Source organism: Rhinatrema bivittatum, chromosome 8 (genome assembly GCF_901001135.1).
Source record: "Rhinatrema bivittatum chromosome 8, aRhiBiv1.1, whole genome shotgun sequence".
Taxonomy (NCBI): Eukaryota; Metazoa; Chordata; class Amphibia; order Gymnophiona; family Rhinatrematidae; genus Rhinatrema; species Rhinatrema bivittatum.
The window spans coordinates 18,029,012-18,048,525 of record NC_042622.1 but is presented as its reverse complement, the minus strand read 5'-3'; the positions used below and the strand labels follow the sequence as shown (position 1 = coordinate 18,048,525).

At 45.6% G+C, this 19,514-nt stretch overlaps 1 protein-coding gene across 2 annotated transcripts in view; it reads left to right on the top strand.

The window, feature by feature from the left end:
• Positions 1 to 10,165, top strand: part of PHACTR3 (phosphatase and actin regulator 3) — a 178,904-nt gene extending 168,739 nt beyond the window's left edge. For both annotated transcript variants that reach the window (XM_029613622.1, XM_029613620.1), the window contains 4 exons: positions 3,463 to 3,524; positions 4,931 to 5,071; positions 5,427 to 5,503; positions 9,540 to 10,165. In XM_029613622.1, coding sequence (XP_029469482.1) covers positions 3,463 to 3,524; positions 4,931 to 5,071; positions 5,427 to 5,503; positions 9,540 to 9,555 — 296 coding nt within the window. In that variant the 3' untranslated portion in view covers positions 9,556 to 10,165. The remainder of the gene's footprint in view (positions 1 to 3,462; positions 3,525 to 4,930; positions 5,072 to 5,426; positions 5,504 to 9,539) is intronic.
• The last annotated feature ends 9,349 nt before the right edge of the window (positions 10,166 to 19,514 follow it).

The following is a 19,514-nucleotide window of genomic DNA, read 5'->3' as shown; positions in this document are numbered from 1 at the left end:
CAATTCCAGCCCCACCACGTCCTCCAGCTATGAAAGCTTCCATTTGTAGCAAACTGAAACTGATGAGACAGGGTGGGACTAGAGAAACATCCCTAACAAGCAGAAACTGTACCCCTAAGTGATTGCTGTTCCCAGAGAGAAGCCTGGCTTTTCAGCTAATTGGCAAATTCCCAGCTGCAGGCTGGCTCCAGCTTGGTTGCAAGGACTGGAGATGTGTTGCGTTAGGATGGGAAGAGACTGACCCCCATGGGTCACTTATGTTTCTTTTGGCGCTCGGAGAGGGTCACTGTAATACCGTTCTGGACTAGGACATGGCGGGGGTAGCCAGAATGACCCCTGCGCTCCCAAACACCCAGCCTGGCAGCTCTGGATCTGGCGGGGCCAAGGGAGCCTGAACACAGCTCTGCAGCTGCCATTTCACCGCGCAGCGTGACAGGCAGAGCAGCAGTGCTGAAAAAGAGGGAAAAAACCAGTCCTTGCCTTCCCCCTCCCCATGCCTCTGAATTTTCTAGAAGGAAGAACAAAGGGGCAGCCTGAGGAACTCTGGGCACCAAGGCTCTCGCTGTTGCACTTAGCAGAAAATGAACTTTGCTCACCTATTTTTTTTTTGTTGTTGTTGTTGAAATGTGTGGAGGCTGAAATTTCCTGGAAGTAGTTTCATGCTGCAAACCTGCTAATGAGGGTCTGTTGCTTGGAAGCGCCAGGGAATGTGCTCTGCTGCGATTTGAAATGTCAAGGATAACAATTTACTAATGGATTCGTGCGAGAGAGACCTGCTGCTTCTCCTCCTCTCTCTGGCAGTTTCGCACAGTCCCGACGGCTTCCTCTGCTTTGTGTGGCACTGGCATTAACAGGGTCTTCCTCTCATCCCAGCTCTCTCCCACAGTCGCCAGTCCCAAAGGTACTCATTCATGGCCACACGAGGGAAAGACTCTTCTGATACAGGGAAGCAGGTCCATGTCCCCAGATGGATTTCTAGTAATAATATAAATAAAGTAGGTGAGAGCCTGGGCTCTTTTATGGCTTCATTTATCCCCTGCAAGCTTTCGTTTTTTTATGGGTGAGATATCATCCCTAACCTCTTGAACTTCCTCTTGTTTCTTCTCCATTTGCTCTTTTACATGCAGGCCAAGGGATGTAGTGCCCGGCCTGTTGGAAAGCAGGATGCCTCTCCCCAAAACCGTGACCATCATCGCTCTGGCTGTCCCGCAGGCACCTGGTAAAGCTGGAGCCATTCATTCATGCTTCAGTTCTTCAGCACTGAGCAGTGCTCCTGCCCTCAGGTGGTCCAGGGACTAAGCATCTGAGCTGGTCAATGTCTTTACCCCTTCCAGAGTTATGTCTGTCTCGGACACTGAGCCTTGCTCCGGATACAGCAAGGGTTCTGTGACTTTTCCCCTGCTGAATGCAATCGGGTGAATGTCCTGCAGAAACTCAGGGGCAGATTTTAAAAAAGTACGCCCACGCGTACTTTTGTTCACGCGACCGGCGCAAACAAGAGTATGCCGGATTTTAATAGATACGCGCGTAGCCGCACGTATCTTTTAAAATCCGGGGTCGGCACACACACGGCTGCCCAAAATCGGCAGCTTGCGCGCGCCGAGCCGCGCAGCCTGCCTCCGTTCCCTCCAAGGCCGCTCTGAAATTCTTCCCCCCCCCCCCCCCGCACCTTCCCCTCCCTTCCGCTACCTAACCTATCCCCCCCAGCCTTATCTAAACCCCCCCACCTTTGTTTGAAAAGTTACACCTGCCTAAGGCAGGCGTAACTCGCACGCACCGGCCAGCTGCCGGTGCGCGATTCCCCGGCCCGGGAGCAGTTTTGGAGGCCTCGGCCACGCCCCCGAAACACCCCCGGGCAGGAACCACGCCCGTGGCCCCGCCCCCGGACGCCCCGCAGCGGCACCCCCCCCCCCCCCCCAAGAAAGCCCCGGGACTTACGTGTGTCCTGGGGCTTGCGCGCGCCGCCGAGCCTATTCAACATAGGCTCGGCGCGCGCAGGGGGAGCTTGGGGCAGGTTTTCGGGGGGTACGCATGTATCTTACGTGCGTACCCCTTTGAAAATCTGCCCCTCAGTTTATTACTGATTCTTATTTTTATTCAGTCCTGTGTACCCCCAGAAAGAGAGGCTGCAAGACCATGGAAAGCTTAAAGGGGCCAATCTGATTGACTGTAATGTGCTCGGAACTCCTTAGGCTGGTGCTACCCTGGATGAGGCTCAAAAGACACAGGTAACCCTGCCGTGCCCCTATGAGGCTCCTTCACCTTAGCTTACAGGATAGCATTTTGTGTGGCTGTCTGAGCGCTGGCAGGCTGTGGGATGCAAAGCACAGGGAATGCAGTATTCAGTTATCTGTACCTTCCAAAAACGTGTAGATTGAGTCGTCGTGTACACAGCTAAATGCCCCAGCCAATGCAATCAGATGTTATTTGAAAAGCAGACCTTCAGAAAATTGCCTCTAAGCACAATATTTTACAGCATTGTAAAAATCCAGGGAGAACCACCAGCAGCAGGAGAAAGGAATTTGCTGAGGGCGTTATCCTGGGGGATTCTTGCAGCTTTCTTTGTCAGGGTCTCCTCTGCAGTCAGGCACTGAGCTGATTCTTAATTTAGCAACAGAAAACACCAGGAATAGAACATCCATTCCCCTCTGTCCCAAAGCACATTCTGCATTCTGCTCATTGATCTCGTACGCTGCTCTATTTTTAGCTCCCAGTGCGTAGGAGCTCTCAAGGCTAGAATGTTAATGACAAGCCTGGACTGCAAACCCAGCAGGGAATAAAGCAGACGAGAGACAGATCACAAAGTGGTTAAGGTGGGAGAAATAAAAAAAAAAACAAACAAAAAAAAACCCCTACCACCATGGCAGTCCAGGCAGAGAGGAATGAATCCTGAAAGAGCATCCAAGGAAAGCATGCAAGCTCAATCACAAGTAGCAAACATGAGATGCCTTCAGACCAGACACTGGCTCAGATTCCTTGCAACACACAGTGTTAGCTGGGATAACGCATAGCAGCAGCCACTGTTGCACCCACCCCGAAAGTAATTCTGCTGTAACAGTGTCCAATTCATCTAACAAGTGCACGAATTTGAGCCGATTTTGTTGGCAGAATTTGACAGCTGCAACAAAAGAGATCATTGTAGCATGTAACGCTCATACAGGGAAGTGCACTGAAAAAAAGTCTTTGTTCCACTGTCATTTTGCATTCAGCATTTGGGTTTTGGTGCTGGGCAAGTGCATGCTACTTGGTGAAAGAGTTCTCTGTACATTATGTACATTATTACTTGTCCGGATCGAGATCAGGAGACAGCTGTGGCTTCCATTTGTGAACGCCAGTGGAGCTGACACGGGTGCAGGTAACTGTGTCATCCTGGGAGTGGAAATGTCGCAGGTATCCTTCCTTAAGGCTTCCTAAATCTGGCCCCGATGAGGAGGGTAATCTCGCTCCTTGTGTTCTCCACAGAAAGAAATGACCAGACGGAGCAGGAGGAGAGGAGAGAAATAAAGCAGCGGCTAACCAGGAAGGTAAGGCACCGACATCTTTATCTCTTTCAAAGTGAGCGATGAGTTTCCCCAGACTTGGTCAGTGGGGGCCCAACCCTGCCCTATGCCAAAATGGACTAAAAACAGCTAGGGGTCATCCCGTTGACTTGAAATCCTCTACCTGCATGCACTCACGAATGGCTCCCAGCCCCTTGGTTTGGGAAAGGCTGTGCCACGTCACCTGCTGAAGCCCTCTGAAGGATGGGGGGGGAGCAGCACTGTGCACGTCTGCGTCCTTCCTTAGTCAAGCTAGAAGTGCACCTCCTCTTCCACGGCGCTCGACCTGCAGCTTCCTTTCTGAGAGGTTTGGCAGAAGCAGACGCTTCAAATGTTTCCCTTGGAAACAGCAGGTGCAAAAGTCCAAAAACGCTGCAGGTTTCCAAAGGAAAGAAAGTGTCTGCTCCTCCTTTGAAACGTGGTGAAATTCCCCCTTAAATCCTTATCATGTGTGCTGGGGAGGGGGAGGGGGTGGAGGAGAAGGAAGGGGGATCCTGACTGAGGATTTGCATGAAAGCAGAAGAAGCTCATTAGCATATGTATTACATATTGAGCAATTATGTTGTAGAGCAGCAGTTGCTGGGCTCTCCCTGTAGATTTAACTATTTGGGCCTGCGGAGAAGGAAGGGCTTCCTAGGTCTAGGACATATATCCTCTGGCAGGGTGGGTTTTATGCCAGACTTGCTTGCATTGTATTGTAATTTTCCAAGTTGAACTGCTTGTGCTATTTGTTAAAAACGAAGAAATACCCATTCTATTCCCCGCTATTATGTCAAGCATCCTCATTGTAAAGCTGTGCGTATCATATCTGTGTACATACAGTGATAGTGGGTGGGTAGCACACTGTGAAGCATTTAAATGCCTGGCCCCACTTTTGAGCAGATATCGCATTGAAAAGGTTTGTGTGCTGTGGTCCAGGATCGTTCTGCTCCTATTGCAGCAGCTGCAGGACAGCGTTTGGGATTCATACTCGCACACCATTACTTAAGGAATCGGGCTTAAGGGTGTGCAGAAAGTACAGGCTGTGCTGAAACCTTTTGCAAGAGACCAACACTTCTTTACCTCTTGAAAATGCTTCCCATGAGGTTTAATGAGCCTTTGGTATAAAAGTTAACAGCTTGATAACGGCTGTGATATTGAGAGTGAATGCTACGGCTTGATGGTAGCCCGAGCCCTTGGATGTGCAGCTAGACCCGGATCTGCATCCACCTCCCATTCACTGCTGTAAGAAATGACTCTAAAGTACTTAAAATAATAGCAAGACGATCACACTGTTTCCTAGCACAAATGTAAAAAATTGGGCTTGTTAGGGTTTTTTTTTTTAATTGTACATCCTCATCATCATCATCACTCATTCATGATTAATTTTTGCAAATAATTCATCTTTACAGCTAAATCAGAGGCCTACAGTTGATGAACTGAGGGACAGAAAGATCTTAATTCGATTCAGTGATTATGTTGAAGTGGCAAAAGCACAGGACTATGACAGACGAGCAGACAAGCCATGGACGCGACTATCGGCAGCAGACAAGGTAACAGGAAAAGTACAGAACTCCCTAAACAAAAGAAAATGCCAATGATTCTTTATTCGTTTGGCACAGAGAGTGCTCACAGTATTTGTAACCCCTCAGCAGGGTAAATGTGGTAAAGAATAGTTTGAACAAACAAATGGATTGCACAGAGGTCACTAACGTCACTTTTAAAGTTAGTCCACTTCATTGCCAAGACAATGGCTTCACTCTAGATTGTGACACTTTTTATGCGACCAGGCTAGGTCACCAATTTTTAAGTATCAAGGAACAATTCACTTAGCGGCTCCTTGCACTTTCTAGTCTGCTTGATTACATAACTATCTTTCTATAACATAATGCTCTCCTTTAATCCTAGGCAGCAATTCGTAAAGAACTAAATGAATACAAAAGCAATGAGATGGAAGTACATGCATCAAGCAAGCATTTGACAAGGTCAGCTTTCTTCCTGTCACGACGATATATGCAATGATTTTGCTTTTTGCCTATCATCTGTGGCCCAGAAGCTCTGAGTGTACACGTTAATTGTCTCGGGCTGCACAAGTCTGTAGAAGAAGCTGACTAGGGCTGAAACACGACACGCTGACGGGCCGATGCAATATCAGGCGCTCAAGTCAGCGCATTGCTAAATGTGTGCTTGGATATGTGTTCAGGACACACTAGACTTACACCCGATTCTGTACTGGGATTAGCATGTTCAAAACACGCGTCCAAACCAGCGCTCATCACATGTAAATTCCATGTAGATGAGGCTATTAGCTACTACCCCGTGATTCAGAAACGTCCTGCACGGCCAATGCCCATTGTCCCGCGGCAAATTTAACGACAGCCCGGTAACTGGAGTTAAGGCATGCTGTGCTCAAGGGCTCAGCCAGAAAAAACCAAACATCCTGCTTTCTGTGGTTCCTCCTAAAAGTGTCATTGTGATACAAAGACTGGAAAATTGGGCATCGAAATGGCAGATGAAATTTAATGTGGATAAGTGCAAGGTGATGCATATAGGGAAAAATAACCCATGCTATAGTTACACAATGTTAGGTTCCATATTAGGAACCACCACCCAGAAAAAAGATCTAGGCATCATAGTGGATAATACTTTAAAATATTTGGTTCAGTGTGCTGCAGCAGTCAAAAAAGCAAGCAGAATGTTGGGAATTATTAGAAAGGGAATGGTTAATAAAACGGAAAATGTCATAATGCCTCTGTATCGCTCCATTGTGAGACCACACCTTGAATACTGTGTACAATTCTGATTGACACATCTCAAAAAAGATATAGTTGTGATGGAGAAGGTACAGAGAAGGGCCACCAAAATGATATAGGGGATGGAACAGCTCCCCTATGAGGAAAGACTAAAGAAATTAGAGCTTTTCAGCTTGGAGAAGAGATGGCTGAGGGGGGATATGATAGAGGTGTTTAAAATCATGAAAGGTCTATAACGGGTGTGAATCAGTTATTTTCTCTTTCAGATAATAGAAAGACTAGTGGGCACTCCATGAAGTTAGCAAATAGCACATTTAAGACTAATCGGAGAAAATTCTTTTTCACTCAACGCACAATTAAACTCTGGAATTTGTTGCCAGAGGATGTAGTTAGTGCAGTTAGTGTAGCTGTGTTTAAAAAAGGATTGGATAAGTTATTGGAGGAGAAGTCCATTACCTGCTATTAATTAAGTTGACGTAGAAAATAGCCACTGCTATTACTAGCAATGGTAACATGGAATAGACTTAGTTTTTGGGTACTTGCCAGGTTCTTATGGCCTGGCTTGGAAACAGGATGCTGGGCTTGATGGACCCTTGGTCTGACCCATTATGGCATGTTCTTATGTTAGGAGGAACCACAGAAAACAGAATCGTGCAAAAAATAAAACGTCTTTGAAAAAAATATTCTGGGAGCCCAATATACACGGTCCAGGCCATGTATATTGTGCCAGTAAAGGGAGAAAATGGATGCTCATATTGAGCATCCATTTTCCTACCCTGCTCTGACAGCCACATCTCCTGGGCACTCGATGCCGAGGAGGTGCTAAGGATGGACTCTTTTTTATTGTGCACTGATATTGCATTGGCCCGTGTTTCTGCTTAATCTCAGATTTAGAGTTTACCCTCACTTTAAACTTGTCGAAAAATAATCCTAGCCAGCAGCTCATCGAAAAAGGTGTTGGCATGACCTCATTTTAAAAGCTCTGACTATTCAGAATAATGAAATAGGTAAAATGTAATAATTCCCATTTTCAGTAGTGATTCTTTCTTAATTTAAATTGCAACAGAGAAATGACTGTTACTGCACACAGAATATAATAATTATACACCACCTTCAAGAGTGAAATATCTAGGTATGTCATCATATATTGCCTCATCAGCAAGAAGCACTTGTCTTTTAGGATAAGACAGTCCTGCTTTTTACCACATGGCATCTTTGGATTTGTAGTTCCAATTTAAAAACAAAACAAAACTGGATTCCAGTAGGAATGTGCATTTGTTTTCTAACAAAATGAAAAAACAGAACATAAGACTTGCCATACTGGGTCAGACCAAGGGTTCATCAAGCCCAGCATCCTGTTTCCAACAGTGGCCAATCCAAGTCAGAAGTACCTGGCAAGTACCCAGACATTAATAAATCTCAAGCTACTATTGCTTAATAATTAATAGCAGTTTATGGATTTTTCCTCTAGGAACTTATCCAAACCTTTTTTAAACCCAGTTACACTAAGTGCTGGATTTTAAGATTTAGGCGCGGGCGTAGATTTGTGCGCACAACTATATGCCTGAATTTATAGCATGCGCACGCAGCCATGCGCATGTTATAAAATCCAGGGTCTGCGTGCGTGCAAGGGGGTGCACACTTGTGCATATTGTGCGCGTCGATCCGCGCAGCCTTCCTCCTTTCCCCTACCTAACCCACCCCCCCAGCCTTACCTAAACCCCCCCCTTACCTTTAACTTAGAAGTTGCGCCTGCCTCTGGGCAGGCGTAGGTTGCACGCGCTGGCCGATGACTGGCCCGCGATCCCGGGCACAGCGGCAAATGGCCGCTGTGCCTGGAGGCTCCAGCCCCGTCCCCTCCCCGCCCCCTTTTTCAAGCCTCAGGACATATGCGTGTCCCGGGCCTTGCGCGCGTTGCCGGGCCTATGTAAAATAGGCTCGGCGCGCGCAGGAGGGGTTTTAAAGGGTTTCACGCGTATATTACGTGCATAACCCTTTTAAAATCCACCCCTAACTGCTGTAACCACATCCTCTGGCAATGAATTCCAGAGCTTAACTATGCGCTGAGTGAAAAATAATTTTCTTTGATTTGTTTTAAATGAGCTACTTGCTAACTTTATGGAGTGCCCCTAGTCCTTCTATTATCTGAGAGAGTAAATAACGATTTACATTAACTTGTTCATGTCCTTTCATGATTTGTAGACCTCTATCATATCCCCCCCATCAGTCGTCTCTTCTCCAAACTGAACAGCCCTGACTTCCTTAGCCTTACCTCATAGGGCAGAGCCGTTCCTTGCCCCTTCTTTCATTTTGAAATCTCCTTTTCTGAAATTCAGGATTTCTTTTTTTTTTTTGGGGGGGGGGGGTGTTTTCTTTTGTTTTGGAAACAAACCCCCATTTAAAAATTGAAAACCACCCCCACCCTCCCAGGATGGCTTTTCCTCATCCACGGGTTTCCCCAATGTTGAGAAGAAGGAGGGACAATTCCTGGTCAGTCCTGCCCTGCTGCCAGGGAGCGCTGATGGGCTCTTTGGCCCGTGACAGCTGTAAAGCAAAATGGTGCCGGCCTCTTGGCCAGCCCGCACCACTCTGAACACAGGAACTGGCAGTGGGGCAAGAGCACCTGGGAATTGCTCCTGCCCCATACCAACATCAAGGAAGCCCCATACATGGGGTGAGGCCCCACCAGGGAGGGTGGGGAGTGAGGGAAAGGTTTCAATTTGTAAATGTAGGGGACTGTATTTGTGGGTCTGTGTGGGGGACTTCAACAAGGGGGATCCTTCCTATCATTTTGATTTTTCTTTTGCTTTGGTGCTGATTTTTGTTTCTAATAGAACAGAACAAAAAATGTCTCTGTGCACACCTCCAGATTACAATATGCAAAGAGTCAGATGGTGGCCCTTCACATCAGACAAAACGATTTGCCTTACATTCTCTTTCCTAAACTTGTGCAAAGAAACATTTAGAGCTGAAGGGTACCTCCTGCAAGACCTATTTGCCTGTAGGGATGTGCAGGCATTTACTTTTGTGTCGTTTCTTTCCTGTCATTTTGGCGAATACTAACAAAAAAAAAAATTAAACAAAATCCCCAGTGAAATATTTTTTCCATGCACATCCCTATTAGCTTCTGAAATTGTAAGTTTTGCACGCTCTGCTGCGGCGAAGATGTGCGTCTGTTGTGTTACAGAGTAGGGTTGAGGGCAGCATGGCTGCAGCAGTCCATCGTGTGTGAGCACGAAACTGATGAAGTTTGCTTTGTTCACCATAGGTACCACAGGCCATAGGGAGTTTCTTCTGAGAAGAACATGTCGCTCCCTTTTGATAACGCTGCTAAGCACGTATCGGGAAACATAGGCTGGTCTTTCCCAGAGTCCAGTGCAGCGCAGCCTGATCTTAATGGTGGAGAAGCAGGACTGTGCAGGTGAAATCTCTCCAGTACCTACCTACCGAGGGGGGGCATCCTCTTCAGTGAGGTTCACTCTGTGACATGCGAGGACTAGGAGATGGGCTGAAAAGAAACCCGAAGATTCAAGCAAGCCACACGGATTGGAAGGCAACATCTGTTCTCACTTACTACTTGTATTAAACCGTCTTGCTGCATCTCTTGGAAGAGGAAATGCATGTATAGGCTTTCACCATGCCAAAGCCTCTGGCATAACAGACAGCACTTCCATGCACTATCATTCAGAATTATATTGATGAGACATTTTGATCTGATCACAATTAGTTTGTAAAACTCTTTTAAGTCCACGTTACAGCAAAATTATTTAATGTATTATAATTTCATTTTTTTATATGTACAAATAATGTCTTGCAGAAACACAGCTGCAACAATTTTTGACTCCAGTTAAGTTTTGTTCTTTGATTAAATGATTACCTACTGCAGGAAATTAACACAAGTGCTTCTGTGGTGTTTAATGAAGAATTTGGAATAAGCATTTAACAGCTGAATTCTTTTGCATTGATGAACCCATCAATAATAATAATAATATAGTTTCTTTAAGCTGTGTTTCCCAGTCCTTTCCTGGAGGCACACCCAGCCAGTCAAATTTTCAGGCGATATGGAATGAATGTACATGAGAGAGATTTGGATACATTGTGAGACTCAGAATATGCAAATCTATCTCATGCATATTCATTGTAGTAACCTTGAAAACCCAACTGGATAAGTGTGGCCTCCACTGTTATAAGGAAACCAATATGAGAAAATCACTATTGCCAATCTTGAAAGTTGCCTCTGCCACCTGTTAAGTCTTTGTGGTCCCTCTTACGAGTCATCTGGCTGTGTAACTGACCAAGAAATGAAGGCTCAAATAGAATTGCAAGATGATCAATTTACAATAGGATAATGCAGTTTCCCAACCCTCTCCGGGAAAAACAGTTAGCCAGTCGGGTTTTCAGGATTGCAAACAAAATCATTAAATATCAAATAATTAGAGAAAGCTTTCAATTGAACTAGCATGGACCATTATAACACTCCGCAGCTGCTGAACACAATTCTTAGCATTTTCACCGGTAAGGGTCACAAATAATCATCGGTCCTTAGGAAACAAGTCCTTTTAAAATATTTTTTTAAAAGCTTATAAAAAGAATATACTTCCCTAAACAAATGTTCATCTCACTCAACATGCTATCACGTTTCGGATGTCTGCTTCAGGGGCTCCAGTTCGTGCTTTAAATGGCAAGAGAGAGAGATATTTTGCATTGGTTTAGTGCCGATGGCTCGCATTTACACCAGCAGCGAGGTTTCTTAGGCATCGGCTAATTTTAAAAGGACTGGCTTCCTAAGGACCAATGATTATTTATGACCCTTAGCTGTGAAAATACTGACTAAGACTTGTGTTCAGCATCCGCGGGGTGTTATGGTGATCCATCCTAGTTCATTCTTAAGGTTTCTCTAATCATTTGATATTTAATGATTTTGTTTGCAATATTTGTCTTTTTCATAATTTTTTTCATTTGCATGTTTTTGGACTCTTCTGGTTTGATTGATATTGGGTTTTCAGGATTCCCATAATGAATATGCATGAGTTAGATTTGAATACACCTGGTCTGCAAATCTACCTCATGCATAATCATTATGGACAAACTGGTTAGGTGTGCCTCCAGGAGAGGGTTGGGAAACGCTGTTACAATGCTTAAAGTGGGGGGTAAAGGGTGGGATAGGCCTAATGATTATGGATTTCTCCTTCCCAGTTTTTAACCCATAAGACTGAGTAAATGAAAAGTTACATGGATTATTGCAGATGGGCGCAAATTTATTCAAACTTGTTAAATCACAAGAGGATTGTAAGAAATTGCAAGAAAATGTTGCGAGACTGGGCATCCAGATGGCAGATGAAATTTAATGTGGACAAGTGTAAAGCGAAGCACGTAGGGAAGAGTAAGTTCATAAACCATTATTAAGGTGGAATTGGGGGAAATCCACTGCTTATCTCTCGGGTAGGCAGCATGGAATCTACCAGCTTTTCAGGATCCTGCCACTGTTGGAAACAGGATATTGGGCTTGATGGACTCAGTATGGGTCGGACCAAGTTCTTATGTAAAGATCCCTGGCTTAAGATTATAAGGGCAGGGGTGGCTCAGGGTAATCTGCTGTCTGAGGTGAGGGATGAGATTGGGCTCTCTTGTCCCAAAGGCATGGAGTTGATCAAATCACTGAGAGCGCCAAGATGTGTGCGGGTGCCCCCAATCAGTCTGGACTTTGTGCTTATTTGAAATGCTCGGGAAGCGGGAAGACAGGGGTGAGGATTCCCAGAGGAGTGGCAGATGGAGTGTCACTGATAATATTTCTGGAAGCTGGCAACACTGCCATACTCCCAGAAAAAACCTATGACCTGCCTCCACCTTTCCCCAGCATCTGCCCTGGAGATGTGGGAAATGGTGAATGGTGGGGTCTGTGTGTGGTGTATTCACTCAGGGCTGGTGTAAAAGGTGCTATTAGGTGCTTAGGGTGGAATCTTGCAGCCCTGAGCTGGCCACCCTCCCCGTGCTGCCGGCCCTCTTCATAACACAATTAAAAATTAAGGGGTACATTTTAAAAGACAGCACGCGTGGGTACTTTTGTAGCCGCGCGTATCTTATAAAATCCGGGGGTCTGCGCGCGCAAGGGGGTGCACATTTGTGCAACTTGCGCGCGCCGAGCCCTGCACGCGCTGCCCGTTCCCTCCGAGGCCGCTCCGAAATCGGAGGCGGCCTCGGAGGGAACTTTCCTTCCACCCCCCCCGTACCTTCCCTTCCCTCCCTACCCACCCTCCCGGCCCTATCTAGACCCCCCCCCCCTACCTTTATCTGAAAAAGTTACTACTGCCTCCGGGCAGTAGTAACTTACGCACGCCGGCGCAGCAGGTCCCAACACAAGCTGCTGTGTCGGGGCACTCGGCCACGCCCCAGACGCGCCCCACATGCCCCCGATCTGAACCACAACCCCCTGGCCACACCCTCCGACCGCCCCTTTTTGCAAGCCCCAGGACTTACGTGCGTTTCCGGGGCTAGTGCGCGCCGCCGACCCTATGCAAAATAGGCTCGGCGCGACGCAGGGGGGTTTTTTAAAAGGGTTACGCGTGTAACCTATGTGCGTAACCCTTTTAAAATCCGGCCCTAAGCATTTATTTAAAAATTTAGTATTAACCACTTCCCTGAATCAAAAAAGGGAGGTTTTACATGAAAAAGGACATAGAAACATAGAAATGACGGCAGAAGAAGATCAATAGGCTCATCCAGTCTGCCCAGCAAGCTTTCACACATTTTCTCATACTTATCTGTTACTCTGACCGCTGAGTTCAGGGTCCTTATTGGTAACATTTTTTATTCTAATTTCCTTTCACCCCTGCCATTGATGCAGAAAGCAGTGTTGGAGCTGCATCAAAGTGAAGTATAAAGCTTAATGTTTGAGGGTAGTAACTGTCGTATCGAGCAAGTTACCCCAATGTTTGTATACTCATACTGCTCAGATCAATGCCTTGTTTGATGTTGTCTGGATGTAAATCCTATTTCTTCATTCCTCCCTGCTGTTGAATCAGTGAGCTGCGCTGGATATGTATTCAAAGTAAAGTATCAGGGTTAATTTGTTTTGGGTAGTAACCGCCGCAATAAGCAAGCTACTCCCATGCTTATTTGTTTACCCAGACAGTGCAATTCAGTACTTGTTGGTTGTTGTCTGAATACAAATCATCTTTTCTTCATTCCCCCTGCCGTTGAAGCAGTGAGCTGCGCTGGATATGCATTCAAACTGAAGTAACACACTTAATTGGTTCGGGGTAGTAACCGCCCGCAACAAGCAAGATACTCCACGCTTATTTGTTTACCCAGCACTGTGCAATTCAGTCCTTGTTGGTTGTTGTCTGAATGTAAATCCTCTTATCTTCACTCCCCCTGCTGTTGAAGCATAGAATCTACGCTGGATATGCATTGAAAGTGAAGTATCAGGCTTAATTGGTTTTGGGGTAGTATCCGCCACCCACAAGCAAGCTACTCCCACGCTTATTTGTTTACCCAGACTGTGCTACCTTGTTGGTTGTTGCTGAATGCAAATCCTCTTTTCCACATTTCCTCTGCTGTTGAAGCATAGAGCAATGTTGGAGTAGCAATAACCGTGTGAATGTTTATTGAATAAGGATATTAATCACCAGGTAGTAGCCGTCATTCCCGCAAGCCACCCCATACCTCTTCTCTTCATTCCCATCCTCCAGACTTTATGGATCCACAGTGTTTATCCCACCCCCTTTGAAATCCTTCACAGTTTTGGTCTTCACTACTTCCTCCGGAAGGGCGTTCCAGGCATCCACCACCCTCTCCGTGAAGAAATACTTCCTGACATTGGTTCTGAGTCTTCCTCCCTGGAGTTTTAAATTATGACCCCTGGTTCTGCTGATTGTTTTCCAACGGAAAAGGTTTGTCGTTGACTTTGGATCGTTAAAACCTTTCAAGTATTTGAACGTCTGTATCATATCACCCCTGCTCCTCCTTTCCTCCAGGGTATACATATTTAGATTCTTCAGTCTCCCCTCATAAGTCATTCGATGAAGACCATCCACCTTTTTGGTCACCCGTCTCTGGACCGCCTCCATCCTGTCTCTATCCCTTCAGAGATACGGTCTCCAGAACTGAGCACAGTACTCCAGGTGAGGCCTGACCAAGGACGTGTACAAGGGGATAATTACTTCCCTTTTCTTACTCGATATTCCTCTCTCTATGCAGCCCAGCATTCTTTCTGGCTTTAGCTATCGCCTTGTCACATTGTTTCAACACCAACTTCAGATCTTTAGACACTATCACCCCAAGGTCTCTCTCCTACTTCCGTACACATCAGCCCTTTCACCCCCCATCGAATACATTTCTTTTGGATTTTCCACACCCCATATGAATGACTCTGCACTTTCTTGGCATTGAATCTCAGCTGCCATAACTTCGACCAGTACTTCCAGCTTCCTTAAATCCCGTTCTCATTCTCTCCACTCCTTCCGGCGTGTCCACTCTGTTGCAGATCTTAGTATCATCTGCAAACAGCCAAACCTTACCTTCTATTCCGTCCGCGATGTTGCTCACAAAGATATTGAACAGGACCGGTCCCAACACTGACCCTTGAGGCACTCCGCTCAACACAGCTCTCTCTTTAGAGTAAGTTCCATTTACCATCACACATTGTCTTCTGTCCTTCAACCAGTTTACTATCTAGGCCACCACCTTGGCACTCACACCCAAGCTTCTCGTTTTATTCACAAGCCTCCTGTGCGGGACCCGTATCAAAAGCTTTGCTGAATCCAAGTAGATGACATCGAGCGCTCTTCCTCGATCCAATTCCTTAGTCACCCAATCAAAAAAGCTGATCAGATTTGTCTGACAGGAACCTTCCCTTGGTGAAACATGCTGCCTCTGTTCCATCAATTCTGCTGCTTAAGAACATAAGAACATAAGAAAATGCCATACTGGGTCAGACCAAGGGTCCATCAAGCCCAGCATCTTACAACTTCCACATGTAAAATGTTATTACTAATGTAAAATACCTATACCTAATGTTATTCTCTCCCTTTTCTTCTCTCCTCCCAGTTCTTTTACCTTGTTATTTGTAACTGCTTCCTTCTACACAAATAGGTTATTGAATTGTTCACTGTATACCCCTGTTATATGTAAACCCGGCATGATGTGTTTGCAACATGAATGCCGGTATATAAAATTTTAAATAAATAAATAAATAAAATAAATCCTGTTTCCAACAGTGGCCAATCCAGGCCATAAGAACCTGCAAGTACCCAAAAACTAGTTCTATTCCATGTTACCATTGCTAATGGCAGTGGCTATTCTCTAAGTGAACTTAATAGAAGGTAATGGACACTAAGAAGATCCCATGCTACTAATGCTAAACTTGATTAATAGCCGTTAATGGACTTCTCCTCCAAGAACTATCCAATCCTTTTTTAAACACAGCTATACTAACTGCACTAACCACATCCTCTGGCAACAAATTCCAGAGTTTAATTGTGCGTTGAGTAAAAAGAACTTTCTCTGATTAGTTTTAAATGTGCCCCATGCTAACTTCATGGAGTGCCCCCTAGTCTTTCTACTATCCGAAAGAGTAAATAACCGATTCACATCTACCCGTTCTAGACCTCTGATGATTTTAAACATCTCTATCATATACCCCCTCAGCCGTCTCTTCTCCAAGCTGAAAAGTCCTAACCCCTTTAGTCTTTCCTCATAGGGGAGCTGTTCCATTCCCCTTATCATTTTGGTAGCCCTTCTCTGTACCTTCTCCATCGCAATTATATCTTTTTTGAGATGTGGTGACCAGAATTGTACACAGTATTCAAGGTGCGGTCTCACCATGGAGCGATACAGAGGCATTATGACATTTTCCATTTTATTCACCATTCCCTTTCTAATAATTCCCAACATTCTGTTTGCTTTTTTGACTGCCACAGCACACTGAACCGACGATTTCAATGTGTTATCCACTATGACACCTAGATCTCTTTCTTGGGTTGTAGCACCTAATATGGAACCCAAAATTGTGTAATTATAGCATGGTTTATTTTTCCCCTATATGCATCACCTTGCACTTATCCACATTAAATCTCATCTGCCATTTAGATGCCCAATTTTCCAGTCTCACAAGGTCTTCCTGCAATTTATCACAATCTGCTTGTGATTTAACTACTCTGAACAATTTTGTGTCATCTGCAAATTTGATTATCTCACTCGTCGTCGTTGTAGATAGGTCACTATTCTTTCCTTCAGCAGCGACTCCAATACTTTTCCCACCTCCGAGGTGAGGCTAATCGGCCTGTAGTTTCCAGCCTCCTCTCTGCTCCCACTCTTGTGAAGCGGGACCACCATCGCTCTTCTCCAATCACTCTGCACCACTCCCGTTCCAGGGATCTATAGAACAGGTCACACAGCGGAGCCACCACCACATCTCTGAGCTCCCTCAGTATACTGGGATGACCCTCATCAGGCCCAATGGCTTTGTCCACCTTCAGTTTTCCTAGCTCTTCCCATACATTTTTTTCCATAAATGGAGTTTCATCCATTCCACTCCCCTCTAGTTTCTTGTTAACTAGCGACAGTCCTTCTCCGGGGTCTTCATTAGTGAACACCACACTGAAGTATTCGTTAAATATTTCTGCCATTTCTTCATCTGTCTCCACCCATTGATCCTTTTCACCTTTCAATTTCAGTATACCACTTTGGACTTTTCTCCTTTCACTGATTGTATCTGAAAAATATTTTGTCACCTCGCTTTACCTCTTTGGCAATCCTTTCTTCCGCTTGACTTTTCGCTTTCTTGATTACTTTCTTCGTTTCCCTCAGTTCCACCAGATATTCTTCCGTATGACCCTCCCTTTGGGATCCTTTATATTTCTTAAACACTGTTCTTTTATCTTTATTTTATCAGCCACCTCCTTTGTGAACCAGATAGGTTTCATTCTTTTTCATGCAAAGTATGATCTTCTGAGATAAAAATGCCACAATAACATGTATATTATATTTTGCTGTGGTGCAAAAAAGAATTTGGAAACCCCTATGGTAGCAAGCCTATTGTAAAATGAATTAGATGTAGGCTTGGTCTTCAGAAAGTTATGAGTAAACAGAATATAATTACAATATAGTAAACCTCCCATACCGAAACAGAACTAACTGCAGCACTCAAACAGTAACAACCCTACCTATGAAAGGCATTATGCAAATATTACACCAAGCCCTAAATACCAATATACCTCCTATTAGGAAAACAAAGTCAGGCTGCTATAGATCCCTACACAGAAACTATAAGACAGTAACTTTAAGACAGACGTGCCTGTGCACTTGTGCGCACATTTGCCGGCTATTTTATAACATACATGCGTTTATGCACGCAGTTTATAAATAGGATGACCGCATGCACATGCGCGCACAATTTTAAGTGGGTGCGTACAGAGCAGAGTTGCTTACCTGTAACAGGTGTTCTCCCAGGACAGCAAGATGTTAGTCCTCACATATGGGTTGACATCATCAGGAAGGAGCCCAATCACAGAACACTTTTGACAAAGTTTCTAGAACTTTGACTGGCACACTGAGCATGCCCTGCATGCCACTAAGCCTGCATCCAGCAGGGTCCCCCTTCAGTCTCGTGTGTAGCAAAGTACGAGTGAAAAATTAAATAATGAAACGTAAGCAAACCCAACTCTGAGGGGTGGCGGGCGGGGTTTCGTGAGAACTAACATCCTGCTGTCCTGGGAGAACACCTGTTACAGGTAAGCAACTCTGCTTTCTTCCAGGACAAGCAGGATGGTAGTCCTCACATATGGGTGAATAGCGAGCTACAGGATGCCCGAGTAAGTGAACCAAAAGCACCCAATGACGTGCAACAGGCACAACAACAGGGGTGGTTTGGGTAGGAGGGCAGCCTGAGATTCACTGTGGGTTGCAGGAAGGAAGTTGGGTTATTAAACTGGAAACAAATTACACAGGACAGACTGGCCAAAGATGGAATCTTGCCTGCCAGCCTTGTCGAGACAATAATGAGCTGCAAAGGTGTGGAGAGAGCTCCATGTGGCAGCTCTGCAGATGTCAGCAAAAGGTACAGAACAGAGGTGCACTACTGACTTTGCCATGGCTCTTACTGTATGCGCTTTCACGCGTACATGTTGCGGAAGGCCTGCTTGTTGGTAGCAGAAGGTAATACAGTCCGCCAGCCAGAAGGACAGTGTCTGCTGGCCCAATGGAACTCCCATTTTGGTTTTATCGAAGGAGACAAATAGTTGGGTGGACTTCCTATGGGCTGCAGTGCGGTCCAAATAAAAGGCGAGCGCACATTTACAGTCCAAGGAATGCGGGGCCCACTCACCTGGGTGTGAGTGGGGTTTTGGAAAAAATATGGGTAGTATTATGGATTGATTTAAGTGGAAATCAGACACTATCTTTGACAAAAATTTGGGGTGAGTGCAGAGTACCACACGATCGTGGAGACATTTTGTGTAAAGTGGGTATGTTACCAGCGCTTGTAGCTCATTGACTCTGCGAGCTGATGTTAAAGCAAGTAGAAAGAGCACGTTAACCCCTGACATGGCCTGCTGGCAAAGCTCCTAATTCCCCACACTTTCCAAGTGAGATGACGTAGCTCGCAGGAGTGCAGGGGCTCGAACGGCGGTCGCATGAGCCGTGCTAGTACCACATTGAGGTCCCATGCCGGAACCGGAGGACGCAGTGGAGGCTTCAGTTGTAACAAGCCTCTCATAAAGCGCCCTACAAGGGGTTGTGCCGAGATCGGAGCATCTCCTATACTTTTGTGGTAAGCGGCTATGGTGCTGACATGCACTAGGATGGAGGAAGTTTGTAGGCCAGACTCCGAGAGGTACCAGAGATAGTCCAGGAACCAAATTGTGGGGCAGGAAAAGGGCTCTATTTGTTGTGCACCACAAGGAGAATCTTTTCCATTTAGAATGATAAGATTTCCTAGTAGAAAGCTTTCATGAAGCTATGAGGACCGGGGACACATTGTCGGAAAGGTTAAGGGATTGCAGTATCAACCTGTTCTGCGTTATCTGAGTTGGATCTGTGCCCAGGCGAATTGGTTGCTGGACTGAGAGGTCGCAAAGGATGGGAAACCAAACCTGACGCGGCCAGTAAGGGGCTATGAGGATCATTGAGCCTTGGTCGTGTCGTAACTTCCATGAGAGTCTTGCTGATGAGTGAAAGTGGAGGTTAGGCATACAGAAGACCCTTTGTCCACAAGTGGGTGAAGGCATCCCTTGGAGGTGTCTTG